An 18,181-nucleotide genomic window follows, 5' to 3' on the forward strand; every position below is an offset into this window, starting at 1 on the left:
CTTAGTTACAGAGGCTCACAATCCAGTCTTACAGTATGGTATACAGACGGTATAAGTGAAACTAATGCCTGCAGCAACTCACAGGCATTCAATAAAGTCTATACACTTAATGACATTCTTATAATTCTAATACCTATTTTAACAATATTAACACACAGGTGAGCCAGACTGATTCCAGCTATGTATTTGTCAGTGTCCAATTGAGACATGGAGGCTTTTGTATGAGCTTGGCACCTGGTCTGCCAGTGTCCCCCATCTTCTGGCCAGTCTTTGACACATCATCCACTTTGAGTCTCTCCACTGCCTACTCTTATCCTTACCTTTAAGGCCATCCACAATTAAGCCCTGCATTATCCTATTAACTACCCCTTTACTCCACAATGGTCTCTTTCTACAACTTTTTCATACAGCTAGCATATGCAAAGAAATTTCTTTTGATTTCTCATCCTTCTTCCTCCAAATCCCTTGTTTGCTCTCCCACCTGGTGCATTTTATCTTGAACTAAGGTAGTATATCCTTTTGGGACAGAATGTCTTTTGCTGTTATATCTGTACAGCGCATAGCACAATGGTACTCCAATCTGATTCAGTCCCCAATAAATAGTTCCCATTTTCAGTTCACTTGTAGTCTAATCTGGGGGCAAAGAATGTGTAAACTGATAAAGGGCCACGGGGAAATAACTAAACATTGCTGAAGCAGACATATATTGCTTACAGCTGTGGTTGCACATAACTAGCAAGGTTGTCCCAAAGCAGCTGATGGAGCGAAAACAGAGCGAGAAACTCATTGCTATGTCCATAGGTGGATATACTGAGCTGTGATAAAAGCACCCTTCTAACCCCCAACACCTGTTGTTGGAAGCCAGAGGACTCGCTTGCTGCTTCACAGATTTGGCAGATGCTTGTACAGAAGGTATTTCTGGAATAAATGCCCTGAATCTCTGTGCAGCAGAAATTACTGTTGAAGTGTAACTGTGTCATGGACTTCCAATGTTCTAAACACCTGCCAATTAGCAGCTGAACTTGGCTGTGCCAGCTGCTATATCCCAGGCATTTTTATGAACTCCTGCATCTCCCTTTAACACAAATAAATCATCATTTCAGTGCTAGCCAGAACACGAACAGTAAACAGGCTACTTGCTCAACTTTCCTGTTTGTGGCTTGAGCGACATCTGCTTACCTTGCTGACGAAATCCCCCCCCCCCCCCCCAATTAATTCTGCAGAACCAATCCACTGATGGAAGAGTGAGCTGGGTTCTACTTTGCCTCACAAAAAAATACTGCTAGATAAATGCTATTTGCAGAATCTGAGTCACTAGTGTGCAGCGTACATAAGGCAGGATGATCCCAGTTCAAATGTTCAGATCCCAAGTGGAGTTTTTAGGGCTGGCAAGTAGAAAAATCAGCTTTTGAGTTGTAAACTGATCACATTTGATCTGCATGTCAGCAAGAGCATACATAGGAAACAGCATGGTAATGTTCTTCGAGTGCTTGTTTCTTCCAATTCCAATCAGGTGTGCATGTGCCGTGTGCATGACAGCTGGAAGATTTTTTCCCCTAACAGTATCAGTAGGATTGGCCTGGGCGCCCCCTGGAGTTGCGCCTTCATGGTGCCCAATATAGGGCCCTGCCGACCCGACCCCTACTCAGTTCCTTCTTACCGCTGGTGACTGCTAGTTTGAACTTCCCTCACTCTTGCTTCTGCAAACGCCTCTAGCAGTGTCCCACTGTCATTTGTATATAGTTAGATTCTTAGTAGTATTAGCAATGTTAGTAGTTTCTCTAAGTTTCCATTGCAGGGGTTTCCCCCATTTCGTCCCCAACACTGGGGCATGCCTCGGTCGCCAGGGTTCAAACCCTGTCAAGACTGCTGTAAATTGATGCCAGAGAGCAACCCGCACGCTTCTTGTTTGAAGTGCCTTGGCGAGAGTCACCAAAAGGACAAGTGCTGCATTTGCAAAGGGTTTTGGCTGAGGACCCTTAAGGATCGTGAGCAGAGACTCAGAATTCTTCTCATGGAGACAGCCCTCCACCCACAGTCCAATCCCAGGTCGGCGGAGCTCGTGCCGAGTGCCTCGTCCGGTACCAGGAAGGAGGCTAAGGACTCCTGGCACTGACATGGCGCCAAGCGTAAGACTTCCGGTAGGCATCGGTCTTCCTCCTCGGTGCCCCAGAAGAAAAAGAGGAAGGAGAGAGGGCGCTCTCCCCCTCCTAAGCCTAAGGAGCCAGTGACAGGGAGGCCTCAGCCCATCCAGCATACGTTGGGCCCGGCACCTCCCAGGGGCTCACCGACTCCTGTCCTGCAAGGGGTTCACTCGAGTTGGGCCCACTACTGTTCTCCAGACTGTCATGGTTGGGATATTCAACTCCCCTTCACTCTGGAGACTTTTGACGCAGCACAGGACCTTATTTGCCTGACGGCACCACCTTCTCCAAGGAGGGACAAGGCACTGGTAATAACCTGGCCACCTATCCCGTCTAGGGACAAGCCGGCAATGATGTCGCACTGCTCCCCATCTCTGTGGGGCCGCCAGCGTGGGGGGACCACACCAATCCCCTAGATTGGTCTAGATCTCAGTGACACTGGCAGCCTCTTCTGGTGTTGTGGCCACCTCAATGGCAACCACCAGCTCGGTGGCCCTTTTGGACTCCCTGGGCCTATCATCAAGCCCAGGGTCAGAGCCAGGCGTTGAGATCCAGGTTAGCGTTGGTTGTGTCGGCATCCTTCCCACCTGTGCAGCAGCTGGCACCAGAGACTACGCCGATGCCTTCCCCTACTGCTCAGGCCTCCGTGCTGGCACCTACCCCTCTGACTGCGGCACCGGGGTTACAGCAGCCCAACAAACAACGTGACCCTCTTGGGGACGAGAGCAGCGACCAAGGTCATGTGCCGGTGCTCTCATCATCTTCCTCCCCAGATGAGGCCATTGCAGGCACTTCAGCAGCCCCCCGTCTTGTAGGATAGCAGGGTCCTGCAACAGTTGTTACACAGGGTGGCCCAGAACCTGGAGATCCAGGTAGAGGAGCTGGTAGAGGATGCTGATCCCATGGTGAACATCCTCGCCCCCTCTGGGCCCTTGTGCATTGCGCTGCCACTCATCAAAACTATAACTGAGACCACACAAATTTTGCGGCAGATGTTGGCCTCTTTGCCCCCTACAGCGAAGAGAAATGAGAGACTCTGTTTCGTCCCCTCAAGGGGATATGAGCATCTCTATTCTCACCCTCCACCCAACTCTTTGGTAGTGGATGCTGCAAACCAAAGGGAGCGTCAGGGGTTTCAGGGACCCTCCCCCAAAAATTGGGAGGTGAAAAAGGTGGACTTGTTCAGGAGAAATGTCTACTCCACTGGTGGTTTGCAGCTCCGCATTTCAAACCAGCAGGCTGTCATTAGTAGGTACTCCTTTAATGGCCAATTTTGCTGAGCTATTACCACCAGAATCCTCCTCCGAATTTAATGCCTTGGTGGAGGAAGGCAAACTCATTTCTAGGGCCTCCTTGCAGGCGGCTCTTGATGGTTCTGATGCGGCCGCCCAAACCGTGGCTACAGGGGTGGCCGTGAGAAAGTTCTCTTGGCTCCAGGTCTCTGGGCTTCCTTATGAAGTCCAACAGACCATCCAGGACCTACCCTTTGAAGGTCAGGCCCTTTTCTCTGAAAAGACGGACAGGAGACTGTACAGTTTAAAAGACTCGAGGGCCACCCTCAAGTCCACGGGCATACACGCCACAGCTACACAGCACAGGCACTTCAGGCCACAGCCTCCTCAACGGTTTTACCAACAAAACCGACAGGATGGTTCCCGGAGGAGGAATAGGGGCAGAAGGAAAAGGCACCCATCCTCAGGCCAGGGTATGGCCAACGCAAGCCAGTTTCGGGCCCCAAACCGGCCTTTTGAAGGTGTGGTCAAGGACCGCACACCAGGACAAGAACTGGAGCAACCCTGCCTTACCTTTTCATCCTGACTGTCCCCTTTCTACTGTGCACGGTCTCATATCACTTCAGATCGCTGGGCGCTCCACACGGTAGAGCGTATACTTCGTCCAATTCTGTGCCCTTCCATCCCCCTTCTGTGTCCCTCTTCAGGGACCCCTCTCATGAGCACCTCCTTATACAGGAGGTGCACTCGCTCCTTTCACTAGGAGCAGTGGAAAAGGTTCCTCAGGAGCAGAAGGGCAAGGGTTTCTAGTCTTGGCTCAGGCCCATCCTAGACCTGCCAGAACTCAACAAGTTGGTGAAGAAGCTCAAGTTCCCCATGGTCTCTTTGATCTCCATCATCCCGTCATTGGATCCAGGAGACTGGTATGCCTCCCTCGACTTGAAGGACACGTACTTTCACATAGCAATAATTCCGTCCCACAGAAAATACCTCAAGTTTGTGGTGAACAGCACCCATTACTAGTTCACAGTCCTCCAGTTCAGCCTGTCAGTGGAATCTCAAATGTTCACCAAGTGCATGGCAGTCGTGGCTGTGTTCCTGCACAGGCAGCAGGTACGGGTATTCCCATACCTTGATGACTGGCTGATCAAGGGCTGCTCCAGATCTCAAATGGAGGCACAAGTCGACTTCATAAGAACGACATTCGATGAACTGGGCCTCCTTCTGAATGAGGGGAAATCAACGCTGTCCCTGGTTCAGAGGATAGAGTTTATAGGGACAGTACTGGACTCGACACAAGCCAGGGCATACCTCCCGGGAGCAAGGTTTTGGTCCCTCAGCAACATCATACGAGGTCTCAGGCAGTTTCCCACCACCACAGCAAGGAATTGCCTGAAACTTCTAGGACACATGGCTGCTTGTACCTGTGTGGTGCAACATGCCAGGCTCAGACTCTGGCCTCTCCAATTGTGGCTAGCCTCAGTGTATCAGCCGGCTTGGGACAGTTTGGACAGGGTTGTGACTCTGCCTTGCCTGGTCCTCGACATCCTCCAGTGGTGGCTTGACCCACAGGTAGTATGTGCAAGGGTCCCCTTCACCAGCCCTCATCTGTGTCTCTCCCTAGTGATGGATGCATCAGCTTTGGGCTAGGGAGCACATTTGGGAGACCTTAGAACCCAAGGCCTCTGGTCTCAGGTGGAACTCGCTCTCCACATTAAATGTCAGAGAGCTGAGAGCAGTGCGCCTGGCATGCCAGAATTTCCAAGCCCACTTAACAGGGAGGTATGTATCAGTTATGACAGACAACACCACGGCGATGTTTTATATCAACAAACAGAGGGATGCACGCTCCTCTCCCCTGTTCCAGGAAGCCCTCATGCTGTGGGACTTCTGTGTAGAGCACTTGATACATCTGCAAGCATTGTACCTCCCCAGAGTACAGAACAAGTTGGTGGACCATCTCAGCAAGTCGTTCCACGGCCACGAGTGGATCCCTTTGCCCGGACGTTGCGAACTCAATCTTTCATCAGTGGGGCTTTCCCCAAATAGACCTATTCACCAGGGGTTGCAACAGGAAGTGCCAGCAGTTTTGCTCCTTACTGAATCATAATCCAGGTTCCATCACGGACGCGTTCCATCTCCCCCTGGGAGGAGGATCTCCTTTACACGTTTCTGCTCATTCCCTCGTTCACAAGGTACTCCTCAAGAGTCAGAGGGAATGAGCTTCGGTGATATTGATAGTTCCATCCTGGCCCCACCCCACCCCCCCGCAGCACTGGTACACATCGCTCTTGGAAATGTCTGTGGAAGCTTGAGTCACTTTGCCGCTCTTCCCGGACTTACTAACTCAGGACCACGGCCGCCTCCAACACCTGAACCTCGAGCCACTGCACCTCACGGCATGGAAGCTCCATGGCTGAACTCGATGGAGCTCTCTTGCTCAGACCAGGTTAGACAAGTCTTCCTTTGCAGTAGGAAGCCTTCCCCCAGGGCTACCTACCTGGCCAAGTGGAAGAGATTTTCAATCTGGTAGGCACAGCACCGTTCGTCCCTGACGCTAGTCTAATATAAGTGGCACAGAGACTATCTTCTCCATCTCAAGCAGCAGGGGCTGTCCATGTCATCAATAAGGGGTCATTTGGCTACCCTATCTGCCTTCCACCCAGGTGCAGAGGGCTGCTCGGGCTTTGCTAACCCTATGGTCAGCCGTTTCCTGAAAGGTCTTGACAGGCTATACACACAAGTCAGGCAGCCAGTCCTGGCCTGGGATCTCAATCTGGTCCTTTCCAAATTGATGGGGTGGCCCTTCAAACCACTGGTGACTTGTTCCCTGCTTTACCTGTTGTACCAGGTGGCGCTTCTGGTAGCAATAACCTCAGCCAGGAGGGTGTCTGAGCTCAAGGCCCTAACATCAGAGCCCCCTTACACGGTGTTCTATAAGAGCAAGGTTCAGCTCAGGCCACATCCTGCTTTCCTCCCGAAGATTGTGTCACAGTTTCATATCAACCAGAACATCTTCCTTCCCATGTTCTATCCTAAGCCGCACTCGAGCGGCGAGGGGCAAAGACTTCCCTCATTAGACGTCCACCGAGTACTAGCCTTTTACATTGAAAGAATGAAACCGTTCCAGAAGTCCATTCAACGGTTGGTGGCCGTGGCAGACAACATGAAAGGTCTTCGAGTCCCCTCCCAATGAATTTCATCGTGGATCAAGTCCTTCTACTGAGAGTGCTACAACCCGGCAGGGGTGCCTGCCCCTCTGATCATTGTGCACTCCACCAGGGCGCAGGCCTCTTCAGCCACTTTCCTGGCTCAGGTATCTACTCAGGAAATATGCAGGGCAGTGACATGGTCCTCCATACGCAGTTTCACCACACATTACGCAATCACCCAGCAGGCCAGAGACGATGCGGCCTTTGGTAGGGTGGTACTACAATTGGTGGATAACTCTGACCCCGCCTCCTGAACTTGGGCTTGAGTCACCTGGTTGGAATTGACATGAACAAGCACTTGAAGAAAAAATGGTTACTCATCTTCTCGTAACTATTCTTCGAGATGTGGTGTTCATGTCCATTCCAATTCCCTCCCTCCCTACCCCTCTGTCGGAGTCCCCAGCAAGAAGGAACTGGGGAGGGTTGGGTTGGGTCAGAAGGGCCCTCTGTTGGGTACTATGAAGATGCAAGTCCAGGGGGCCTCCAGGCCAACCCTACAGATACTGCTAGGGGAAAAATCTTCCATCTGTCGTAGAAGTGGCACAAGCACACCTGTTTTGGAATGGACATGAACAACACATCCTGAAGAACAACAGTTATGAGAAGGTGAGTAACAGTTTTTTTAAGCTTGCTACACCAGATAAAAGGAGAGAAGTAGTTGATATTCCCTCAGGAGCTTCGGTTTTCTTGTTAAACATATTTTTAGTGATCCAACTGTACATAAATGAAAAATAACCAGAAACGGGCAATTTGATCTTTGGGGAAAATAAAGTGAAAAGGTAGGTACATGGAACACAGATTCTGTTTAAACAATCATTGTTACCTAGGTGAGTACATGTAGTTAGCAATAAAAACTATACAAGGGGGAATTATCTTAAAATATAAAATACCGGCAGTTATTTTGGGATCATAGTAGCAAGTTGTAACTTGCAGGCTAACAAAACAACACTCTTGCCCTGCCTAATCTATATGCTTTTATGTGAAATTGCCTTGGATATTCTTTCAGGGCAACAGAGTTGTGGGCAACATTATTTGAAATCCCAGCTCAGCTGAATTAGCCTGGAAATTTTCCAGGTCATCTAGGAAAGTTGTTTGTAGAAGTGTGAAGAGTTCAGGCTACGTATTGTTTGCTGGACAGTGTTCAGTACAGATAAGCAGTAACATACTTTCTATTCAAGTCTCAATTGATCTTATGTTGGGGTCAGTTACAGCTTAATCCTTTAATTCCTTAACTCTTGATATTGGGAGCTGGAAGTTTGGCCCCTCTAGTCCTATTGGGTCCTTTTTTTATCTCCTCCTCAACTCATGAGAAAATTTAAAAAGAAACTAGTACATAACTTGGTTATTTCCTAACCAAAGTCATGTGCATAGCTTTACCTGCTATTTTGGCAGTCTTTCTTTCATTATCTCAGATGCATTCTCTGCTTTCACTGAGGACATTCATAGCTGCTTTGGGACCTACAATACATTACACTCTTTTTAAATAAGGAAATTCCCACCCCTGAGGAAAAGTAAGAAAATGAGAGAGGAGGTCTGGGAACCAACCTTTGAGGGTAAGCTAAAATATTAGGACTTAAAATTCACATAGGTATTTGTTTTGCTTTTTATTTTCTAGATTTTTTCAGAGGTGGAGTGCAAACTGAATGGTGCTATTTAGTTTGCAGAGTTTACAAGGTCCCCACATCACCAACAGAACTTACAAGCTCTTTGAGCAAGCCAGTGAACACATACCTAGGTGGTGGCACAGAGCCACTCGTTTGAAGGCATGCTTGTATATTTGAAGACATTTTCCACTGCACGTGTTCAGTATTCAATTTTCAAATGACTGCTTAAATCAAATCCAAAGCCAGTTTGTTTCCAATTAAAAAAAGTATCAACTTACCCCCCCACCCCCCCAAAAAAAGTGAGGTTAGAATTTTTTGTTTTTTTACAATGGAAAAAGTGTAATTTTTTTCCTGTCATTACTCAGACTAGGGAAGGAATTTATCCTCAGACTTTCCAAATAAAAATTGAACATCCAAATGAAATATGGAAAGTTTCAATCTCAAAAGTGAATATTTTGACCATTAAGCATGTCAGTTTTGTGTGTTTATATCTCAAACTGTTTTGCAGCCTGATATTGCTCAGGATCGAGCAATAATAGTCCACTAATAGGAATGCTATAATAAAGTATGGAAGCACTTTCCATCTACAAAGTGCTTTAGTTATTAACCATCTAAGCCTCACAGCACTCTTTCATGGTAGGCAAGTAGTATTGTTCCCATTGTACATATGGAGAAACTGAGGTGGAGAGATTAGGTACCTGCTCAATGCTTTAGGATGAGTCCTCATCAGAGCGAAGGGTAGAATTTGTGAGATGATGATGGCGCTCAGTTGCCAGGTTGTACTGTGTCCCTCTCTTGAGTATTTTGCTAAGAGAAAACTAAGGTGTTGAGCAATAAATCAGGATTTCCCCAGCAGGCTGTTGTGTATTAGTCAATGTTTTTAGCAAAATGAATTCTTTAGATTGTTGAGGGATCAATACTGATAAATGCAAAGTAAAGCACATTGGAAAACATAATCCAAACTATACATGTAAAATGATGGGGGTCTAAATTAGCTGTTACCACTCAAGAAAGAGATCTTGGAGTCATTGTGGATAGTTCTCTGAAAACATCCACTCAACGTGCAGCAGCAGTCAAAAAAGCGAACAGAATGTTGAGAATCATTAAGAAAGGGATGGATAATACAGAAAATATCATGTTACCTCTATGTAAATCCATGGTACGCCCACATCTTGAATACTGCATGCAGTATATTGGAAGTATATATATTGGAATTTGAAAAGGTTCAGAAAAGGGCAACACAAATGATTAGGGGTATAGAACAGCTTCCATATGAGGAGAGATTAGTAAGACTGGGACTTTTCAGCTTGGAAAAGAGACAACTAAGGGATGACATGATTGAGATCTATAAAATCATGACTGGTGTGGAGAAAGTAAATAAGGAAGTGTTATTTATTCCTTCTCATAACACAAGAACTAGGGGTCACCCAATGAAATTAATAGGCAGCAGGTTTAAAACAAACAAAAGGAAGTCTTTTTTCACACAACGCACAGTCAGACTGTGGAACTCTGCCAGAGGATGTTGTGAAAGCCAAGACTATAACAGAGTTCAAAACAGAACTAGATAAGTTCATGGAGGATAGGTCTATCAATGGCTATTAGCCAAGATGGGCAGGGATGGTGTCCCTACCCTCTGTTTGCCAGAAGCTGGGAATGGGCAACAAGGGATGATGGATCACTTGATGATTACCTGTTCTGTTCATTCCCTCTGGGGCACCTGGCATTGGCCACTATCAGAAGACAGGATACTGAGCTAGATGGATCTCTGGTCTGACCCAGTATGGCCACTCTTATGTTCTTGATGCTGATGGATCAGAAAAGTAACAAGTTACAAGGCTTTTCATAGTGTACCAGCAGTACCACCTTCTTGCAAATAAACCTGTTTGTGTCCCTGGTTTTATTAGCTACATTTAAATTTCTTTCTCTGTATTTGGTCCTACTCGCATGCTCCTCATTTGAGGCTTGTAATGTGCTTCTGTGGCTTCACTTGTAGCCTGTATTAGGAGTTTATGGCACCTATTTGAGCTAAGAAATGTGGCTAATTGAAGGAATAAACAGTTAGCATGTTCCAGGCCTGGGTGACAAGGAGGTAGTCTGTCTCACCACCATCGCCACCACTGAGGAGTTTGTGATTTGACGCAGTCAATGGCATGGCTGCAGACAGAACTAGATTGCTTTCGCAGATGATCAGGTATGTTTTGTATTAGCCCCGTCCACTTTCCACTGCTGCCTTTATATCCACTTGTTCATTGAGCGATGGTCCCTATGTGCTTGGGCGGTGGGTGGAGCCACACTTTGGGGAGGCTAGCCCCACCCTCTCTCCCCCAGTGCCAGAGTCCCGAGACCCCTTTCCTCTCGCCAGAGCCCCGCCGAGACCTCCTGGCCTCCCTCTGCGGCCGGAGCTCCGAGACCCCCTGTCCCCACCCACAGCCAAGGAGCCCCAGGCCAGCCAAAGCCATGAGCGCCCCCCACCAACCTGCTCGGAGGACCCCAGGGCTGGTCGGAGCCCCTGCAGCCGCGCCTTCCCACCGCAGCCCCAATCCAGGGAGATTACTAATGAACCCAGAAAGCCAAATAGCACATACTGCCTCCTCAACCACCCCGGAACCTGCATGGGACATAATAAAAAGCAATAATTTCCCCTGCCAAACCTGCAACCAGCGTCCTGCGGCAGCAGCTGCGCTAGGGGAGGCAGAGCCTCCCCTGGCCGATTATACCGGCCGCCCATGCCTCTGTGTATTCCATGCGTAGGTTTGCCTATGTACCATACGCCTGAGTCTGCAGACTTTTTGTAAACTGCGTCTGTTGATCCGCTCAGATGCAGTTCCCCTCCTTGCGCTCTACACTGAGTGCAGAAAGGGCAGTGCGGACCGACGCCTCTCCAGTTCTTTTTTGTTGCTGCATGGCCTGAGTCAGAATTGTCTGTGCCCGCTTTGGTCTTCCTCTACTTTAGTACCTGTAAATCACCAATTGTAAATAGCTTTTAGTAGTTTAGACGTCGTGTTTTTAGTGGTTTTCTCGTTAGCTTAGTTTTCTCTGCCGCAGGGAGTATCTCCCTGTGGATAGAGACTATTGCAAGAGGACTGTGTTAGGAGCTGTCTCCTGCCCTGTTCCTTCTCTCAGTGACAAACACCAGGGCTGCCTTTATTGCCTTTATTGTCACCAATTGCAGCGTCTGCCAGTCTTTCTCTCCCTGAACTCATGAAGGACGAGAACTCCACTTGCGGAAGCACCTCATGGAGCAGGCTATGAGGCCCCATTTGGATCCAGTCTGGGGAAACCCCCCGTACCATGACCTCAGACCGCAATCAGCACCCCTCCAAGCATCCCTCTGGAGTAAAGGCCAAAACACTTAGTACTAAGAAACCCTTTCATGAGAGCAGAGGATATGACCATAGGCATAAGGACAGATCCCCATCCAGAACTGCCTCTAAGACAAAGGATCCTTCCCCATCTCATCCAACTTGGACTGAGTTCTTGCACATGGGCCCTAAGGAGTTAGGTTTCCATAAACTTCCTTTTCAAGAGGGTAAGGCACGAAGGAAGAAGGAACCAAAAGATCGGTACTCACCGATCCCATCTGGGAGTTCCAAACTGGACCCCCTTTGACAGTTCTGGACACACTCCTTGTGGGATCCTCCAAATACTAGACCATTTGACAGCCCGGATCTGCTGTCCCCTCCTCAAGGGGATCATCAGGAAGGACCAAAAACTTTACCTCATCGGAGGATATTTTGGCTTTCTCCATCCCACAGTCTCCTCTTGGGCCTGGTCCTCCTTGGAGACATCACTACTCCTGAAGAAACCACCTTGAGGAGAAGGGGATCCTCACCTATTGCATCCACAACTTGGAGCATCCTCCCACCGGTATTGATTGTACCACCAATAATGTGGGAGTCTATTTCATTGAGCGAATATGATGCTTCAGATGTGTATCACTCTTCCCCCGCCGAAGGGAAACAAACCCAGACAGAACGCGTGGAAAGTATTGGAACTGTCCACCTCCTTTGGGATACGGCTACCCAGACATAGGGTGCACATGTTCAATGGCAGCTCAATCTATTCTCAACCAAAGCAGGAAGGAGTCTACTAGGAGATGCTATGTGGCCAAATGGAAGCATTTCTCCTCTTGGTCACGACAATGCTGGTTATCCCCAGAATCTGCTGGGAATCCTGTTATTAATACCTACTAGCCCTTAAGACATTAGGCTTCTCTGGGACCATCTTGCATCAGTCAGCGGAATCACTTGCATCATTTTCATCTTCCAGTTGATGACCAGACTACGTTTACTCATCCTCCGATGACTAGATTCTTGAAGGGACTAAGAACTTTCCCAACAGTGGTGAAATCCACACCACAAAGGGATCTGTCTCATCCTTTATGTTCTCACCAAACCTCCCTTCTAACCATTAGCCACCTATTCAATGTCTTATTTCTCAATGAAAGTCTCCTTCCTAATCACCATCACATCAGCCAGGGCCATTCATGGCAGATCTGCCCCATACCGTTTTCTTTGCCTTGACTCAAAATTCATCCCTATAGTAATTTCTGAGTTTCACATGAATCAAACCATCCTTTTCCCGGTATTTTTTCTGAAGCCTCATGCCTTTGATCAGGAGAGAAGGGTTCACTCTCCAGATGTCTGATGGGCTCTGACGTTTTACGTACAGAGTATAAAAGCAACTAGGAAAATACCTAGACTTTTTTTTATCACTCTAGCAGAGAGAGCTTGACCTCTTGATCAATCTGCACAGAGACTTTAAGTGGATCTCAGGGTGCATCATCCTTTTGTTACCAACTAGCTCAAATTCCCGCCCCCACCTCTCACCCCATCCCAGAAGGGGTGAGATCCCATTCCACCAGAGAGTAAGCAACCCCTGAAGCATCTCTGTGAGACGTACTCTTACTAGATAGATGTAGGGTGGCTACCTGGGAGCTCCATGCATATTTTTATAAAAAATTACGCTTTGGTCAGACCCATATCGTGTTTGACTACTATTTACAAATCTCCCATGTGTTGCATGCACATAAAGACCATCACTTGAAGGAGAAATGGAGGTTACTTACCTGCAACTGGAGTTACTTTGAGATGTGTGGTCCCTGTCTGTATTCCACTACCTGCTGTCTGTCCCGTCTATTGCAGATCATGACTAGATTTTCAGTAAGAAAAGGAACTGGAGTGGCATTGGTCTGCACTGCCCTTTGTATCCTCAGATCAGAGCATGAGGAGACCTGTGTGTGAGCAGACCAAAGCACACTGCTTACTAAAAATCTCCAGACTCAGGTGCATGCATGTGTGGAATACATGGGGACCTCACATCTCGAAGATCCTCGTTACAGGTAAATAACTTTAATTTACTCATTAGATCTTCCTCTTGCTCTCTGTTAATGTGTGGTCAGAGGCATTCAGAACAGTTTCTGCCTCTTATCTGTGTTGCTAAACTGCGCATTTAAAATAGCGTAGAAGATATAATTCTACTGTAATAGACAACTAGAGGTCCCAGTCTGGGACCAGGATCCCAGTGTGGTCAAGTGTACCTATATAATAAAAAGATAGTCCCTGCCTCAAAAAGCTAAACTTATGAGAAGATAGAACAGTTAGAACAGAAAACTGGGGCTGTAGGGAGGAGAAAATGACAGTGAACACCTCTAGTAAAGATTTAATAACAGGTGATGTAGTAAGGTTTATTGCTCAGATTTTGCTTATACTTAGGCTTGGCGAACTCAATTTATGTTTTTTGTAACTTTGATGGATAATATCAGTGTTTATTTTTAAGCATTTCTTCAGTTTTTATTGATTTTAGATTTTCACAGCTTTGGGAAATTATGGGGGAGACATAATTATTTAATGACAGTAGACATTGAGAAAAGCTTTATACATTGTTAAAACACATTATCAACATAACATTAAAATATACAAAATAAATATCCTTAAATCCACAAATCATACACGTTTTTACTACTCATTTGCCAGTCAGTTTGTAACAAGTCTAATTCAAAGGTCTAAATCACTGGATTTTGACTCTAGTAAGTTCTCACGCAGCATTTTTCTTACTTTACCTATCTGTAAATTTCTGTTGTTGCTGGAAATGCTTTTTCATTGGTTTGTGTGTACACTGATATTGATGTTTGTTAACATTTACAGATAAAAATCTAATTCTTCCAAGACTACTCTTCCTACAGTATCTGCTGTAACTGGGAAAATATATGCACAAAATACATTTTCTAGTGGAGAATTCTTGCTTTATTGTGTCTGTTTGCCAATTCAGTAATGCATCTCTTTCCCCCCTCAACCCCCCATTAGTGTGAATTAACAAGATTCTTCCATTGGCCTTTATATTTACCTTTTTAGGAGTCTGCGTACATGGATTTTAAGCACACCAGGAGGATTGTTTAATATGTTTGTCTATTTACTTTAATTGTAGCTCATCAAAACAAAAAGAAAAAAAAAACCTGAACACATTGCAATTTTGCTAAGCAGCTGTAATATAAAAGTCAAGCCCCTCGGTATTCAGATGTTTCCAATCAACCTTTTGTTGCTGCCTCAAACATTTTAAGGTTTTATTTTTATCATAAACTAAGCCGATCTACTGAATAAACTTTGTAAAGTCTTTTAAAAGGCGAATGCTGGGCTAATGGATGGTTAACGTTCATGCACTTAGTATCACTTGAAATCATTTGTGTTTGCGAGCCGCTTTCAAAATGAGGAGTCTGATGTGAAGGATGGACCTTTTTAAGGCCTTGGTCTGGAGCTGACAATGTATTGGCAATGAGCAGTTAGTAATTAAGTATGGTTCAGTAATGTGAGACATTATCTCCTGGTGATTCTTGAAAGCCCAAAGGAGAGTAAACAGGCTGAATATCAGACTGTGGTTAAGGCTCTGCTCACCACATCTCCTCCTGCTGTGAGAGGTTATGCAAGGAAATTCAGGTTCTTCAGATTATTCCAGTGCAACAACTCTTGGCTGAGCAGGCACCACGGGGTTCTGATAACTTCAGTAGCAAGCTGTGCTGAGGCTGTTTATGGTGTTTGCATAGCATAACACAGTACCTCCTGCAGCATCAGGGGAGGGAAAAGCTCCCTGTAGGGAGACTAGGAGAGGGGGAAATGCAATCTTTCCAGTGGAAACCTATGAAGAGTGACTGATTTCATTGGAAAGAGTGGATTGAAAGGTGCTCTTCGTGCTGCTGTTTCTTTTTCTTTCAGTGGGAGAATAGAACCCCTCTGCTTTAGCCGCTTTCTTTAAGGAGAGAATAGAACGGTGTCCAGTGTTGCGCTTTGGAGGGGTTCGGATGTAAAATGGAGACATCCCAGAGAATCCCTTTTAAAATCCTACAAGAAAGAACTGAGAGCAGTTTCCTTTTAAAGCTTCTGCATTAATAGGGACTATCAGAGTTGTTTAGTTTATGGATATACTAGTTAGAGCTTCAAGTGATAGGTCACAATTCAATGTGTGCAATGGGAGAGAATTGTTGTTTGACTTCAGTAGCTTTTATATTTTCCTGACTCTGCTGAATCCATTTAGAGCACAGAGAACAGATTCCCACCGCCCCCCCCTTAAACAAACTACTGAAAAGCTTTGTGATACTTCATATTTTTTAAAATGTTCTCGCATTAAGCCACTTGTGAAATAATTACACTCAGACCACAGTGCATTTCTGCTCTTGAAATACCACAGGTTTAGCTGTGAATATTGGTCTGGAGAACTCTGCTTGTCCGTGAATTTTTCTTTATTGCACATAACTTTTACGAAAAATATCCATGAAAAAAATCTTAGCCTTAGTTATTAGGTCAGTGTAGTGGGCAACTTACGTCGGCGGGAGCAACGTTGTAGTATAGACACTGACAGATCGACGTAGTATAGACACTGACAGATCGACGTAAGCTGCCTGACATCAACCTAACTTTGTAGTGTGGACCAAGCTAAGTAGGATCATAAGTAAAAAAGGATGCTTAACTCTGGAGTGTGCTGAAGATTTTATCTCCGTACAAATCACTGTGGAATGGTCAGCTGCATTTAACCCAGTAATTGTGCACATAGATGGCTTCAACAGATGAGGTACCTCCTCGTAAATTGCTTCATTGCAACCATTGGTCTCTTCAGTTTAGGGCCTAATACTGCCATCCTTCTTCCCATGAGTAGTCCCACTGAGTAAAATTTTCCAAAGTGACTAAGTCCCATTGCTTTGCAATGGAACTTAGGCTTCTAGTAGGTAACTGAAGCCTATTGGATAATTTTACCTATTGACTAGTGGCTACAGGATCCGGCCTCATATTTGTAACTTATCCTAAAGATGCCCTTTATAGTTTGGTAGCCTGGTTAACAATGGTTCACTCTCTTATGGACTTTGCAGCAGAGGTGAAATGACATGAAAAAAGCTTGGAGGGGCCTAGAGTGAGAATGCAGTAGACTTGTGCCCCCTCATTGCAGCTGGGGAAGTTCTGAGGGAACATATCCCCTGCAGCGACTACATCTACGCTTTGCAGCCCTGTAGCTGAGAATTGGAACAGTTTGTGGCCTGTGGAAACCCACAGAGGTGTTGCTTTTTCGCAATGAAACGCTCCGGTAAAATTGCACAAAGGTGTTAGTTTTCCAACTTTCCTATCTTAAGTGTTAGGGAAATATTACATCAGCTAAAGTGTAAAGCATGTGTCATTTATACTAGACTAGACAAATCACTGGAGAGTATACTGAAGGGAGCAGTCTTGTATTAGGGTGAGGAGGGAGCAAGATGAGTTAATGGGTCCTCTCTCAATTCTATTCTCTGCAATAGACCATAAAGACCCCCAATTTTTCTCTGACATTTTCTTCGTCAGTCTTCTTTTCCACAGTAGATCATATTGTCAATGCCTATCCTTGATGATCAGGTTTCTTCAGGCTGCACCAAATGTTGACACTGATCCAGCATGTACAGGTATCTAGGAGACTGCCAGTGCTAGTTTGGGAATATGCTGTGGTTTGATTGGAAGGCCATTTCCATCAGCGAGGGTTTGTATGGGGCAGGGGGTTAAAAATTGAAATGATGTATGTGAAATTGGAAGTTGTCTTGCTAGTATGTACATACATGTGTGGCAAAGCATGACCATGTTCTGTTACTCCGGCTGAACTATTTAATCATTTTATATGGAAAGATGGGTGTCCAATACAGTAGTTCATGGTACGGTTACTGACTTGTTGCATCCTGTTTTGTTTACAGATCTGTTGCATATGTTGACCCATTTTTATTACATATGTGTACTTTAATAAGTAAAGTTTTTTTCTGATTTTTCTTTGACCTACAATCTGCCTTCAGATATATATGTGGCGCTCTCCATGAGTTCTGTGTACATATCTGAGGGAAGAATTTGGCATTTCGTTTTTATCAGAATAAATGCTCAGCCATTTAGCGATCCAGCTGGCATGCAGTTTGGTATAATGTAAGAGCTGTGCTGTAGCAGGACTGCTTAATAATTTTAAAGTATCCCCACTAAAAACTTGATTTTAGGACAGGCATGTGCACATAATGAACAAATATACAGTATCTGCTCCTGCAGTCCTTCATGTAGACAAAACTTTCACTTACTTAAATAGAACTGTTTGCGCAGGCAAAGACAGTAGAATTGGCAGATATACTCTGTATGTGTGAGTACCACACACACCCTTTGTACTTTCAGCTTTTCATTCTCAGTCTAATTTTAGCCCTTGGATAAAGCTGGAAGTTGAAGTTGTCAGCGCAGCTTTTTCTATTAGCGCTTTCCCAAAATATTCCCCGGGCTGCATACATATTTGCTTATTAGCTCCTTTTCTCTTTTCTCCTTTTACCTTACAGCTTCTGACATGAAGAAAGATCTAGAGACCTTAATAGCACAGGAAAGAGCAGAGATCCTCGCCAAGTATGAAAAGGTACCGATCTCATTTTTCCTCCATTAATCTGCTCACTAGGCATGGGACTCCTGATAGTTAAGCTGTCTGGGGAAAGCAGGAACGTGTCATACAGAACGTGATGT

At 45.7% G+C, this 18,181-nt stretch overlaps 1 protein-coding gene across 1 annotated transcript in view; it reads left to right on the forward strand.

The window, feature by feature from the left end:
• LOC140912546 (uncharacterized) overlaps nt 1–18,181 on the forward strand; it is a 178,145-nt gene that overhangs the window by 103,141 nt on the left and 56,823 nt on the right. Inside the window, exon 3 of the mRNA XM_073347095.1 lies at nt 18,004–18,077. Within this exon, the coding sequence (XP_073203196.1) occupies nt 18,012–18,077 (66 nt within the window). The 5' untranslated portion in view covers nt 18,004–18,011. The remainder of the gene's footprint in view (nt 1–18,003; nt 18,078–18,181) is intronic.

This window comes from Lepidochelys kempii, chromosome 6 (genome assembly GCF_965140265.1).
Source record: "Lepidochelys kempii isolate rLepKem1 chromosome 6, rLepKem1.hap2, whole genome shotgun sequence".
In the NCBI taxonomy this organism is placed as follows: Eukaryota; Metazoa; Chordata; order Testudines; family Cheloniidae; genus Lepidochelys; species Lepidochelys kempii.